Genomic DNA, 14,940 nt, shown 5'->3' on the forward strand with positions numbered 1-14,940 from the left:
GGCTTAGCGGTTAAGCGCTTGCCTGTGAAGCCTAAGGACCCCGGTTCGAGGCTCGGTTCCCCAGGTTCCACGTTAGCCAGATGCACAAGGGGGCGCACGCGTCTGGAGTTCGTTTGCAGAGGCTGGAAGCCCTGGCGCGCCCATTCTCTCTCTCCCTCTATGTGTCTTTCTCTCTGTGTCTGTCGCTCTCAAATAAATAAATTAAAAATTAAAAAAAAAAAGAATGTAAACTCAAAATACATGACAAAAATAACACAAATGTTGTGAGGATGACAATAGAATTTACCAGATCTTCATATGTATTTGTACATTACATATGTATATATGTAATTTTTGACTGGAATATTGTAAATTCATGTTGCAATTCTGGGACATTTGTTAGAAGAAGCAAGATAAGATTTATAACTGTAAAATAAATACAGGCAGAAAATGGAAGGATAGAATATATTCAAGCCCATATATAATGGCAAAAAGGAGAGGGAAAAAAAGCAATTAATGGGAGAAAGATAGATTTATAGACTTGGGCTTGAGCAATGAGGCAGCAGTTAAAGCACTTGCTGAAAAGCCTTCAGGTTTGTGTCTAATTCACCAGTACTCACATAAAGCCAGGTGCACAAAACACACGTGTCTGGATTTCCTATGCAGGGCAAGAGGCCCTGGCATAACCAGACTGTCTCCCCACTCCCCACTCTCTTCTCTCTCTCTCTCTCTGTATAGATATATATGTATGCATATATATATATATATATATGCATGTATGTATAATTTTACTTATCATTCTTATTATGGACATACTTAGTATGGATACATAAGGTATTGGTACCATCCTTTCCTTCATCCCATCCCTCATTCCACTGGAGCCCATTTGCTGGTGTTTCCCATGGAGTTGTGGGTATGCATTGTGAAACATCAGTCAGATATGGGGGGGTGGGAATGTCTCTGGTTATAACGTAACAACTTGTGGCTAACACAATCTTTCTGCTCACTCTTCAGCAAAATTTCCAGGGCCTGGGTGAGTGTGTTATAATTCTACTCACTGCTTTGACATGTGTTGAGTATCCTCGGTGTCTGTCTCCTTCACCCTGGTACTGACTGTCAGGCTCACCATGGAAGCAGCAGTCTTGATTATCACTCCAGTTCCTCTGTGGTTTCACCTGGGCCTTGTCTGAAATGCAAGGAGTGCTTTTCCCCCTCCCCCTTTGGTCCTGCTACCTTGTCAAAAAGAAAAGCTGATTCTCCAAGGGAGAATGAAATCAACAAAGATTAAATGGGATAAGCATTATTAATTTAGGGAGAATTTGATAGATGTAGCCCCTCTTTTAGCCAGAGATAAGTGGGAGCTTGACATGGGAGAGCACAACTTTGTCTTCATAGGATTCTAACCTAGTTCCATATATGGGTTCCTTTCCACTGAGCAGAGCCAATCAGAAAGGTCTTGCACAATTATATTTTTATTAGAATTCACAGTTCCCAAAATTACATGTCATGAAGTCAGAGTTTTAAATTTCTCTTCCATGTTTTAGAGATTACTACTTCTTTTATGTACCTTGTTTACTATATGTATTTAAGTGAACTGTTATAATTTATTTAAGTTAAACACAGCTATTTACAATTTTAGTGGATTTGCAGTGCAGTATGTTTGAATGACCATAAAAACCTCTGTTATTAATAAAAGAAGCAAATGTTAAGTTTACATTGTTACACTTTGTCCATAATTATTAAGTTATTTTAACATTAACTATTTCATATCCCCAGTGGGTGGAAATTTTCCTGAAATTAAAATTTACAACATTGTGTCAAAGCCAGATCAGAAGATTTCTAAGGTTTTAAATATCTTAGCTAACAATAAAAGGGCCAATTTTCTAAGCCATCATTTGATAATGACAATAAAGTTCCTCATTTTATAAATGCCAACACCTACTTTTTACAAAATTATTTAGTTTTTTTATTATGCAAGGATTATCCCTGATGTTATTTTGAATGAGAAGCTAATTGGGAGCACATTCCCTATGGATTATCTCTTGGGGTTTCACTAACAGTTGTGTAAATAGATATAAACATTCTAAATTAACCATGTTCCTAGTACAACTAAATATGACCTTGCTATTCCACAGGTAAGAAATTTATACTTTCAAGAATATTTTAGAAGAATGACAATATCAAGATATAATATTACTATTGTAAAATTTTAGCTATTAAACAAATGTTATAAAATCCCTTAAGCCTGTTGATTGCATAAATGAATATAATGCATTTGTTGACTCCTGGCATGTATAAAATTTGCTATAAATATGGAAAACTAACACTCCAGAAACAAACAAAATAGAATACACTAAAAATTCTATGTATTTATTTATAATTATGAATGTTCCAAACTGAACAACATATGTTTTAGTTTTCCTTCAGAAGAGAGATCATTTCAAAGTATGCGCAATAAAAACTCTACAAATAGAAGTCAGGAGACTTACATTTTGATATAATAAATTGTGTAACATATGAATCACTTTAGTTTAATCTCTACTTCCAATGCATTTTAGAATATTTAATTTAATTCTTCATTTGCAAAAACAGAGAGGAAGAATGAGAAGCTAGGAGGGAAAGAGTGAGAGAGTGGGTGCACCAGGGTCTCTAGCTACTGAAAATGAACCCCAGAAGCATGTGCCACTTTGTGCATATGGCTTGAGGTTGGCACTGGGCAAGCAAACCTAGGACGTTAGGCTTTGCAGGCAAACACCTTAACCACTGAGCATACTTTCTAGTTCTAGTGCCAATGCTTTTATATAGTACAAGTAGGAGCAGTCATGTCTGCTTTTATCTACTGTGGCTAGTGGGGGTTTTGTACAAAGCTTTTAGCATGAAGGTGTGGAGTAGCAAGAGACTACAAATTATATGCATCACATGGCAAACAAAAGATTTAACTATTTGGCATTTATCAGCCATGAGTCTATAAAAATGTAAAATGATTCACTATGCATGAACAATGTAGCTAGTGTCCACTATGGCATTGAAGCTACAAAGACCATTTGGCCTCAGGTTCCCAGATATTTGGATTGAAGGCATGAGCCACAATGCTCAGCAGTCCTATATCATTAAATTCTGCAAGAATCACGCATTTTCCACTTATAACTCTGATTGTTTTTCATATGTATCCATATTGACCAAGTTAAACACTACAGAGGTTCTTTTTGCTGTTTATTAAAAATACCTATCTCAAGTCAAATCGACTTTCAACAGTGCAGTGTTTATTATTCCATTTGCTCAAGGCAAATTCAAGCCCACTTAACTGTTCAAACTGAATCATGATAATATAATGTGTATGTTTAACTTGATATCTACAAATCACACAACCTACAAAGCATTGCTCTTTAATGAATTCTCCAGAAAACTATGGTCTGAGAGAAGAAAATCATAATAATTTAAACATTGCTCCAAAATGGATTTAGGTCTGACAACATATTTGAGTATACATTAAAATTGTATGCATATTATATGATGATAATTAATTAAATATTAACATCAGCATTTTGCTTTTCAACAATTTCATTATAAGGAATTCATTATAAATAAGTCTTATATTCCTTATATGCAGTCAGATATCACACTGAACTATATCTTGTAATTCCTAGACACAAATGAAAATAGATTTCATCAGATAAATCCAGCCTGTATTTTTATTTATTTATTTTATATTTTTATTTTTATTTTGATAGTTTTCTATTGTGCAAGTACAGGCAGTTTGGTACCATTATTAGGCTCATCAGTGACCTACCCCCTCCCCATTGCATTGTGGAGTTAGCCCACAGTTATGGGTGATATAAATGTCTCTGCATATCATGACCCACCATATGGCTCTGACATTCTTTCTGACCCCTCTTCCGCAAAATTTCCCTGAGCCATGGGTTCATTTTTGGTCTGCTTCAGTGATGAGGTATTGGGGGCCTCTGAGGCTCTGGCTCTCTGATTTGGTAGGAGTTGTTTTTTCTCTGTGTTGATCTCCTTTCCCCTTGTGCTGGTATCTGGTTCATCAGGAAAGCAGCACCCGTGCTTGTTTCACCAATTTTTCTTAGTTTAAGCTGGAGCCCTTTGGAGGTATGAGGGGTGGTTATCTCCTTAGGATCTGCATCTATCTGAAAAAGAGAAGAAGATTCTCCAAAGGAGAATAAGTTAGCACCAGACAAATGAGATAACCCTTGATTTTTTTATAGAGAATTTATTAGGTGTAGGCCCTCTTGTAACCCGTGATTGGTGGTAGCTTGATAATGGAGAGTGGGCATATGTTTGGATATGGTTCTGACTTGTTTCCCAGCTCCAGCTATGGATCCAATACCACTGAGGGGATCAGTTAGCCACATCAAGAGCAGTTGGTTACCCACCGTGGCTGTGTGCCATTATTGCACTTGTGTGGGCATCACACCAGGTTATTTGTTGCTAAGTAGGTTAGACCATGAGTTGCTTGGACAGATATTGGTCATTTTTCCCCAGTCACCCATGTAGTACCCTCTGGCACTAGACTCACTGTCTGGGGACTGACTCTCTTCTAACTTCCAGCCATGCCATTCTATTTTACATGTCAACCACATATGGTGTCTTCAGCAGTAGGGTCTTACCACTAACCTTGGTGGGTCATCAAGTACTCTGACATACATTTGTCTTTCTTTTAGGAAACCTTGTAGGTCTCTCTGATCAAAAGCTCATTGTGTATGATAGCCCCATGCTGGTACTGGGAGTTACAGGTGGATGTCCACTAAGAAAACGAGGAAAAACATAACTAGTGTACAAGAGTTCCAGAGAAGAGAGAGCAAGAGAGAGGGAGAGGGAAAGGGAGGGAGGGAAGATGTACAAGATTAAGGTTAGCCTTGATTCTACCCTCTCCAGTGTCTGGTGGTTCAGGTGTTCCCTGCAAGGGCCTGGTGAAGGTTCAGCCATTTGGTCTGCCTTTTAGGAAGTAGAATTTTATGGTACCATTGCCCTTTGGGTCTAGATTTGTGGTATCTCACCCCTCCATTGCCCTCCCCTCCCTCCCTACCCATCCTAATGTCTAGTTCACTAGATTCTTGCTGGGTATGTAAGGCATCTTGGGTGGATTCAGGTTAGGTGCTGTAGATGAGTGAGACTGTTTCATTTACTTACTATTTTCAGAGAAATACAGAGAGAAAGAGAGACAGAGAGTACTCCAGGACCTCTAGCCACTGAAAACAACATGGAAATTCATGTGTAATTCTGTACATCTGGCTATACATGAGTACTAAGGAAACAAACCTTCGTTGTTAGGCTTTGCTGACAAGCATTTTAATCACTGAACCATCTTTCCATCTCAAGGCTATATTTAAAATTCTGCTTGTATCCTATCTATGTAAACATGCTTTGATCAAGATGTGAGAAGTCTGGGAGCATAGCCATCACTGCTACAAACAAAAGAATTGAGCACCCATTTATATATAAAATCATAGCATTAGAGAGGACATATTTTCATCTTTCCCAAAAGAAATAATTTTATCATATATGTTCCCTAATTTTAAATTTTACATGAAAGCTAAGTTTTAATTGGGTCCAACCTCTCATAATCCAACTACTTATTACTTCACATGAAAACACTACTGACATATTTTTTAGCTTTTTAAATCTATTTCTTATGAAACCACCCTTTTGGTAGGTTCTTTTCCTAACTCTGTTGCAGCCCTTCTCTTTTACTGGTTTTGCCTTTCTCCCTCAATATCCCCACTTCTGTTTTCATGTCACAAATCTATTAACACACCATTTCTGGGCTGGTTTCACTAGATAGGGCATATTCAGCATGGTATGGCTGTGATGGTTTTAATTAAGTGCCTGCCCACCCGATGAGTTCATGTGGTATGAACGCTTGATCACCAAGTGATGAAAATGTGGGGATTGGAGTCTTTCTGGAGGAGATGTGTTGCTGGGGGCAGGCTTATGTGAATTACACCTAGTTGTACTTGCCAGTGTTTGTCACACTCTCCTGCCTCTGCTGTCCAACTGATGTTGGCAAGGAGGTAATGACCACCATCTGCTCATGCCATCATTTTTCCCTGACGTCATGGAGCTTCCCTTTGAGTTTGTAAGACAAAGTAAATCCCTGCGTCCTACGAGATCCTTTGTTCTGGTGCATAAAATCATAAGGCAACTGCAAAACCTTCCTTTAAGACCTCTTTTAACCCCTTACAAATGACGATGAATCAAGTGAACTCATATTTAAAATAATTAATATTTAAATTATTTAATATTAGGAAGAAACACTTGTATGTCACCCAATTAATACAATTGTAGAAATTAATCAGTGGTAATCATTACATCCTTAATATAAAACTACCACTCCCAGCTACCGTCAAGCATTTCTAGCATGTTCTGCTAGCTAGAAAGTACCTTTCCTTTACCCCTTTCTCATTCCAGGCTCAGGTTTCCATCAATCCATCTCAGTTCTTTATCAGTTGTCTCTCCTGTACAGTAAATATAAATGGAATAATATTATAATCGCTGTATTATATCATTTACTTAACATAATTTTCAAGATTGAATGCATCTTACCATATATTCATCTTGTATTACTTTTATGAACAGGGCTTTGTGAGTAACTATTTCAACAAACCCATGATCAACAGTACCCATGAAATGAAAGTGTTAAAAAAATAGAACATATTTGTATGTGCATATGTGTGGGAAGATGAATGGATGGATGGATGTATTTTGTCATATATGTGAAACCATAAATCACATATTGTGTCTTCTTTATCACTCTCCACACTTTTTACTGTTGCAGGGCCTCTCACATGTGTGCAAACTCACCAATTTTGCTAGTCTAATTAGGTATATTGTCTTGAGAATTCTGTTTCTTCCTCCTGAGGGCTAGAATTGTAAGTAGACAGCCATGTCCATCTTGTTGGGCATTAAGTTCTAATCTCAAATCCTCGTGCTTGCAAGATGAACACTTTATCCACTGAGTCATTTTCTGATTTAAAAAAAAATACACCAAAAAAATAAATCTCACATTGTTTCAGAGCAATTCTAAACATTACCATGAGACAATTAAGTAATACAAACATACATGCAAAAATCCCTTTAAAATAGTACAAACAAATATTTAATATTTTCTTTTTTATATCATTTTTTATTCAATATTATGGCACATACAGATATTGAAAGAGAGAAAGAATAGGTATGTTGGGACCACTAACCACTGCAATGGAATTTCAGAAACCTGCCCCACTTTGTGCATCTGGCTTTATGTGGGTACAAGGGAATCCAATCTGTGTAGCCAGATTTTGCAAGCAAGCCTTTTTAACTACTGAGACATCTCTGCAGCCCCAAATATGTAAAATTTTAATAGCCAGGATTGCTTAATCTATCATTGAAAAAGGGATATGAAACAATAAACAATTTAAGATAGTTGCATGAAACATATGCTGTCCTACAATTATCATTGTCCATCTTCCTTTTCAAAATTACCCTTTTTAGTCAGACAATTCCAGCCAATTCAAATGCAGTTGTAAAATGTTTAGAATTTATCTTGTCAAACATTATACAGGGAGACCTTATTGCATTTGATCAAGCTTGTTTATCATGTTATATCTTTATGATCTATTTTAAAACAAATTCATCCTTCAATATATGCAAATCTTGTACAATAAAAATATTTTCATCATACAGGAAAATATTAGAGTAAATAACTTTTTGAAATTTCTCAAATTCAGAAATTCTGACATTTCTGTGATTTGTCCACTGATCTGTCATGTCTTTGGTTGTGGGAAACAACTTTTCCCATCCACTTGCAATTTAAATGTGATCTAATATTAAAAGACTCAATGGAGGTCAGTGGTAATTTACGTGGTTAGAATCAGGGTTTGAGAAATGGTGTGTGTGTACTCATGGAGTGAAGAACAGTCATCTCCATTTTTTCTGCATGAATGACATAAATACTTCAACTGTCATCACACCATTGAGTCCTGACCTACTGATTAGACTACATAAAGCAATGGCTATTTGACTCACGTGATTAATTATTTTCATATTCCTATGGACAGATAATCATCTGAATACCTTCAAGTTTGTTCTCATGATCGCGGCATGAAGAACATCACCGAAGCTACAGTATTTGTACTCAAGGGACTTACAGACAGCACTGAACTGCAGATCATCCTCTTTTCTGTCTTTCTAATAATTTACCTTCTTACCCTCATTGGAAATTTAGGACTGATATTTTTAGTCATTGTGGATTCCAGGCTCCACAATCCCATGTACTGTTTCCTGAGTGTGTTATCTTCTGTAGATGCCTGCTACTCCTCAGATATAACCCCGAGAATGTTAGTAGGCTTTATGTCAAAAAACAAAAACATTTCATTCAATGAATGTGCAACACAATCGTTTCTTGCTGTCACTTTTGGGACCACAGAGTGCTTTCTGTTGGCAGCAATGGCTTACGACCGCTACGTAGCCATCTACAACCCACTGCTCTACTCAGTGAGCATGTCCACCAAGGTCTACACTCCTCTTATCATTGCTTCCTATGTTGGTGGAATTACTCACGCAATCATCCACACAGTAGCCACTTTCAGCCTGTCTTTTTGTGGATCCAATGAAATCAGACATATATTTTGTGATATACCCCCTCTGCTTGCTATTTCCTGCTCTGATACTTACATAAATGAGCTCCTACTGTTCCTGTTTGTGAGCTCCATTGAGCTCGTCACCATCCTCATTGTCCTGGTCTCCTATGGCTTTATCCTGTGGGCCATTCTGAGGATGCACTCAGCTGAAGGGAGGAGAAAAGTGTTCTCTACATGTGGAGCTCACCTCACAGGGGTGTCCATTTATCATGGGACAATCCTCTTCATGTATGTGAGACCAAGTTCCAGCTATGCCTTGGAGCATGACATGGTAGTGTCAATATTTTACACCATTGTGATCCCCATGCTGAATCCCATCATCTACAGTTTGAGGAACAAAGATGTAAAAGAGGCCATGAAAAAAGTTTTGAAAAAATGTTCACAATAAATATTAAAATTTTAAAATTAACTGATTGTTTGGTGTTTTGATATCAAAAGTTCTCATAAAATGTTTGATATTTTATTACTTATTGTGTATAGGGTCTTTAAACATCTTATTGATCATAAATAACATGTAATTTGATGATATTCCTTTCCTATTACCCTCTTTTCTCCCCCAGTCCCATTTCTCCTCATCTGGGTACCCTCTTCTCTCCAAGAAGTCATTCTTTTTGTGATGTCTCATTTTTTATTTGTTGATTTATTGTTTTCCTCTGTCTTCCAGGTCAAAATGCTGATGCACTAAGAATCATGCAGGTCTGGTTGAGGTAACAACAACCACTGTGAGGCATAAAGGGATCAGAGAATTCATGTCCAGAGGAGAGTGTGACAAAGCATTCTTTCCTACCCTGTGGTCCTTATATTTTTTCTGTCCCATCTCTTGTAAAGTTACCTGAGACTTAGAGACATGGAGGATGTGATGGTGGTAGCTCTGTTAGTAATGAGTTCTCAACAGCCTCTTCTTTTTTTGGCTTTCATGAGTTTTGCACCTCAGTGTGTACAACTAACTTCATTAGACTGATTACCAATGAGAAAAGTACTAAGATTTTTTTCCACTATCTCCTCAAGAATGTTCCCAGAGCCCTGCTGGGTGTGCTAGAGATAATTTCTCCAGTGCTAAGCTTGTCTTTTGGTGTGACCTTGCTGGGTCTAGAATCTCCCAGAATTCACCAAAGAAGCTTCTCTAAACAGAAGTGAAAATGGCATCAATCAGTGGGCGTAAACATATACGTTGAAAAGGTAATTTGATAGGTTCAACATATCTGTATACATCTACCTATCCAAACAACAGTGGATCTGACACTATAGGGCTAACTTGCAGGCTTTTGACTAGGTTTTCCCTGCCAGGCATAAATTATCTCCCACTGAGCATGCTTCAAACCCAATTAGAAAGCAACTGAGTTGAATACCCCCATAATCTGTGTCCCACTATTGCACCCTCAGGAGGATTTTACCTAGCTAGTTGAAAGTAGAGTTGCAGGATTCACTGTTTTCAGACACTGTTGATGACTTACAAACAAAGTTAAATGTTCAAAGCTAGGATCTTAATATGGGAGAGAACATGCAGTGTTGGTCTTTCAGTGCATGAGTCACATTACTTAGTATAACTTTTTCAGCTTCATGCATTTTCCGACAAATTTGACATTTTATTAAAACTGAAAAATACTCACATAGGTATATGTAACACACATTCATCTACAGTTTCCCTTTACTAGTTATTGTGAATAGAATAACCACAGACATGGATGAACCCCATGATTGTGACAAAGTGGAATACACAGGTCCAAGTCAAGTAAGACACTAAGTAGAATGGTGACAGGGTGGAGGGGAAAAACTTGTTTTCTTAACAACCTTGCCTGACTTCAGTACAGCAATATTGGAGGTCAAGTTACCCAGGGGATCAGTAGTGGGGTGGGGAGGATTCATGCTCTGGACTAACTAGTCTGTTGCTCTGTAAGGCAGCATGGTCTGTGATTAAGGTGTAGGTAGGTGATGGAATGAGGCAAAGGAAATTCACAGTATTCCTTTTTTATAAACCAGATTTTACCATTAAAAGATAAAACAATTATCAAGGTGAAATTTAATAGGATTTTTAATTTGGAAGGTGTATATAGATTAATAGGTTTTTATTAATTATATTCTACTTATGCATTTTTGTGATATTATATTCTGAAATTTTAAAGATTATATTCAACTCTATATAATTTTGGTAGATCTTTTTGTTCTCCATTATTTTCTTTTATTTTCACAATTTTTATTAACGTTTTCCATGATTATAAAAAAGATCCCATAGTAATACCCTCCACCCACATGCTTTCCTCTTTGAAATTCCATTCTCCATCATATTACCTCCTCATCTTAATCATTGTACTTACATATATATATTACCAACCTATTAAGTACCCTCCTCCCTTCCTATCTCTTCCCTTTATATCTCCTTTTTAACTTACTGGCCTCTGCAACGAAGTATTTTCCTTCTCACACAGAAGTCCAATCATCTGTAGCTAGGATCCACATATGAGGGAGAACATGTAGCACTTGGCTTTCTGGGCCTGGATTTTCTCACTTAGTATAAGCCTTTCCAGATCCATCCATTTTTCTACAAATTTCATAACTTCATTTTTCTTAACCGTTGAGTAGAACTCCATTGTATAAGTGTGCCACATCTTTATTATCCACTCATCAGTTGAGGGACATCTAGGCTTGATCCATTTCCCAGCTATTATAAATTGAGCAGCAATAAACAAGGATGAGCACGTACTTCTAAGGAACTGAGGTGAGTCCTTAGGATATATGCCTAGGAGTGCTATAGCTGGGTCATATGGTAGATCAAGCTTTACCTGTTTTAGGAAACTCCACACTGTTTTCCACAATGGCTGGACCAGATTGCATTCCCACCAGCAGTGTAGAAGAGTTCCTCTTTTTCCACATCCCCACCAACATTTATGATCATTTGTTTTCATGATGGTAGCCAATCTGACAGGAGTGAGATGGAATCTCAATGTAGTTTTAATCTGCATTTCCCTGGTGACTAGTGATGTAGAGCACTTTTTTAGATGTTTATATGCCATTCACATGTCTTCCTTTGAGAATGCTCTATTTATCTCCATAGACCATTTTTTGAATGGCTTGTTTGATTCCTTATTATTTAACTTTTGAGTTCTTTGTATATCCTAGATATTAATCCTCTATCAGATATATAGCTGACGAAGATTTTTTCCCATTCTGTAGGTTGCCTCTTTGCTTTTTTGACTGTGTCCTTTACAGTACAAAATCTTTTTAATTTCATGAGGTCCCATTGATTAATCTGTGGTTTTATTGCCTGAGCAATTGGGGTTGTATTCAGAAAGTCTTTGCCAAGACCAATATGTTGAAGGGTTTCCCCTACTTTTTCCTCTAGCAGTTTCAGAGTTTCAGGTCTGATGTTAAGGTCTTTAATCCACTTGGACTTAATTCTTGTGCATGGAGAGAGAGAAGAATCTATTTTCATCCTTCTACAGATACATATCAAATTTTCCCCACACCATTTGCTGAAGAGGCTGTCTTTTCTCCAATGAATATTTTTGGCATTTTAATCGAATATCAGGTGGCTATAGCTACCAGGACTTACATCTGGGTCCTCTATTTGGTTCCACTGATCTACATGTCTGTTTTAGTGCCAGTACCATGCTGTTTTTGTTACTATGTCTCTGTAGTGTAGGTTAAAATCAGGTATGGTGATACCACCAGCCTTATTTTTTTTTAATATTTTATTTATTTATTTGAGAGCGACAGAGACAGAGAGAAAGACAGATAGAGGGAGAAGAGAGAGAATGGGCGTGCCAGGGCTTCCAGCCTCTGCAAATGAACTCCAGACGTGTGCGCCCCCTTGTGCATCTGGCTAACGTTGGACCTGGGGATCCGAGCCTCGAACCGGGGTCCTTAGGCTTCACAGGCGAGCGCTTAACCGCTAAGCCATCTCTCCAGCCCCACCAGCCTTATTTTTGTTGCTTAGTATTATTTTAGGTATTTGAGGTTTTTTGTGATTCCAAATGAATTTTTGGATTGTTTCTTTCTATTTCCATGAAGAATGCCTTTGGAATTTTGATAGTGATTGCATTAAATGTGTAGATTGCTTTAGGTAAGATTGCCATTTTCACAATATTGATTCTTCCCATCCAGGATCAAGGGATGTTTCTACATTTTCTAGTGTCTTCTACAATTTCTCGCTGGAGTGTTTTAAAGTTCTCATTGTAGAGATTCTTTACATCCTTGGTTAGGTTTATCCCAAGGCACTTTATTTTTTTGGATGCAATTGTGAATGGGAGTGATTCTCTGATTTTATCCTCTGTGTGTTTGTTGTTAGCATATATGAAGGCTACTGATTTCTGTGTATTTATTTTGTATCCTGCTACATGGCTGTAGGTTTTGATCAGCTCTAACAGTTTGCTAGTAGAGTCTTTAGGGTCCTTTATGTATAGAATCATGTCATCTGCAAATAATGATAACTTGATTTCTTCCTTTCCAATTTGTATCCCTTTTATGTGTGTCTCTTGCCTTATTGCTATGGCTAAGACTTCCAAAACTATATTAAATAAAAGTGGGGACAGTGGACACCCTTGTCCTGTTCCTGATTTTAGTGGAAAAGCTTCCAGTTTTTCCCCATTTAGTAATATGTTGGCTGTAGGCTTATCATAAATAGCTTTTATTATATTGATATATGTCCCTTCGATTCACATTCTCTGTAAGACTTTTATCATGAAGGCTTATTGGATTTTGTCAAATGCTTTCTCTTTCGTCTAATAAGATGATCATGTGATTTTGTACTTCAACCAATTTCTATAATGTATTACATTTATAGATTTGCATAAATTGAACCATCCCTACATCTCTGGGATAAAGCCTACTTGGTCAGGGTGAATGATCTCTTTCATATATATTTTTGTATTCTGTTTGCCAATATTTTGTTGAGAATTTTTGCATCTATGTTCATGAGAGAGATGGGGCTGCAATTTTCCTTTTTTGTTCAATCTTTGCCTGGTTTTGGTATCACGGTGATGCTGGCTTCATAGAAGGAGTTTGGTAGAATTGCTTCCTTTTCTATTTCCTGAAAAGCTTAAGAAGCAATGGTGTTAGCTCTTCTTTGAAAGTCTGGTAAAATTCAGCAGTGAATCCATCTGGGCCTGGGCTTTTTTAAAATGGGAGATTATTGATAACTGTTCAGATCTCCATGCTTGTTTTAGGTTTATTTAAGTGATTAATCTCATCTTGATTTAATTTAGGTAGGTCATATAAATCAAGGAAATCATCCATTTCTTTCAGATTTTCATACTTTGTGGAGTATATGCTTTTATAGTATGTCCCTATGATTTTTGGAATTTCTCTGGAATCTGTTGTGATGTTACCTTGTTCATCTATGATTTTATTAATTTGTGTCTCTTCTTTCTTTCTTTTGGTCAGATTTGCTAAGGGTTTATCAATCTTGTTTATCCTTTCAAAGAATCAACTCTTTGTTTCATTTATTCTTTGGATTTTTTTTTTTCTATTTCATTAATTTCTTCCCTAATCTTTATTATTTCTTCCCATCTACTGATTTTGGGTTTGCCCTGTTCTTCTTTTTCCAAGGTTTTAAGGTGAAGCATTAGGTCATTTACTTGAGACCTTTCTAATTCCTTAATATAGGCACTTAGGGCTATAAATTTACCTCTTAGAAGTGCCTTCATCATGTCCCAGAGATTTTGGTATGTTGTGTTGTCATTAACGTTTGACACTATACATTTTCTGATTTCCTTCTTTTCTTCTTCATTGACCCATTCATCATTTAGTAGTGTATTTTTTAGTTTCCATGATTTTATGTATGCTCTATAGCCTTTCTTGCTATTAATTTGTAGTTTCATTCCATTGTGGTCAGATAGAATGCAAGGAATTATTTCAATTTTCCTGCATTTGTTAAGATTTGCTTTATGTTCTAATATATGGTCTATTTTAGAGAATGTTCCATGTGCTGCTGAAAAGAATGTATAATCTGCAGCTTTTGGATAAAATGTCCTGTATATATCTGTTAGGTCCATTCCTTCTATGACCGCATTTACTCCAGATGCCTATTGGTTATTTTTCCCAGGATGACCTGTCAATTGATGAGAGTGAGATGTTAAAGTCACCCACTAACACTGTGTTGGTGTTATCTGTGACCTTAGTTCTAATAGTGTTTGTTTGATGAATTTGGGTACCCCCATGTTAGGTGCATATATATTTAGGATTGTAATGTCCTCCTGTTGGAGTGTGCCCTTAATCAATGTAAAGTGACCTTCCTTATCTTTCTTGACTAACGTTGGACTGAAGTCTACCTTGTCAGATATTAGGATAGCAACCCCTGCTTGTTTTCTAGGCCCATTTTCTTGAA

The 14,940-nt window shown here is 37.0% G+C and overlaps 1 protein-coding gene across 1 annotated transcript; it reads left to right on the plus strand.

Annotated features, from left to right (window-relative positions):
- The first annotated feature begins 8,050 nt into the window (after positions 1-8,050).
- LOC101615662 (olfactory receptor 141-like) lies at positions 8,051-9,006 on the plus strand. Its single transcript, XM_004667633.3, has one exon. The coding sequence runs from the start codon at positions 8,080-8,082 to the stop codon at positions 9,004-9,006; it is 927 nt and encodes a 308-aa protein (XP_004667690.2). The 5' UTR covers positions 8,051-8,079.
- The last annotated feature ends 5,934 nt before the right edge of the window (positions 9,007-14,940 follow it).

The sequence above is a fragment of the Jaculus jaculus genome, chromosome 1, assembly GCF_020740685.1.
Source record: "Jaculus jaculus isolate mJacJac1 chromosome 1, mJacJac1.mat.Y.cur, whole genome shotgun sequence".
Taxonomy (NCBI): Eukaryota; Metazoa; Chordata; class Mammalia; order Rodentia; family Dipodidae; genus Jaculus; species Jaculus jaculus.

Coding starts and splice junctions, on each gene's coding strand:
- LOC101615662 (XM_004667633.3), top strand. CDS start 8,080: ATGAAGAACATCACCGAAGCTACAGTATTTGTACTCAAGGGACTTACA.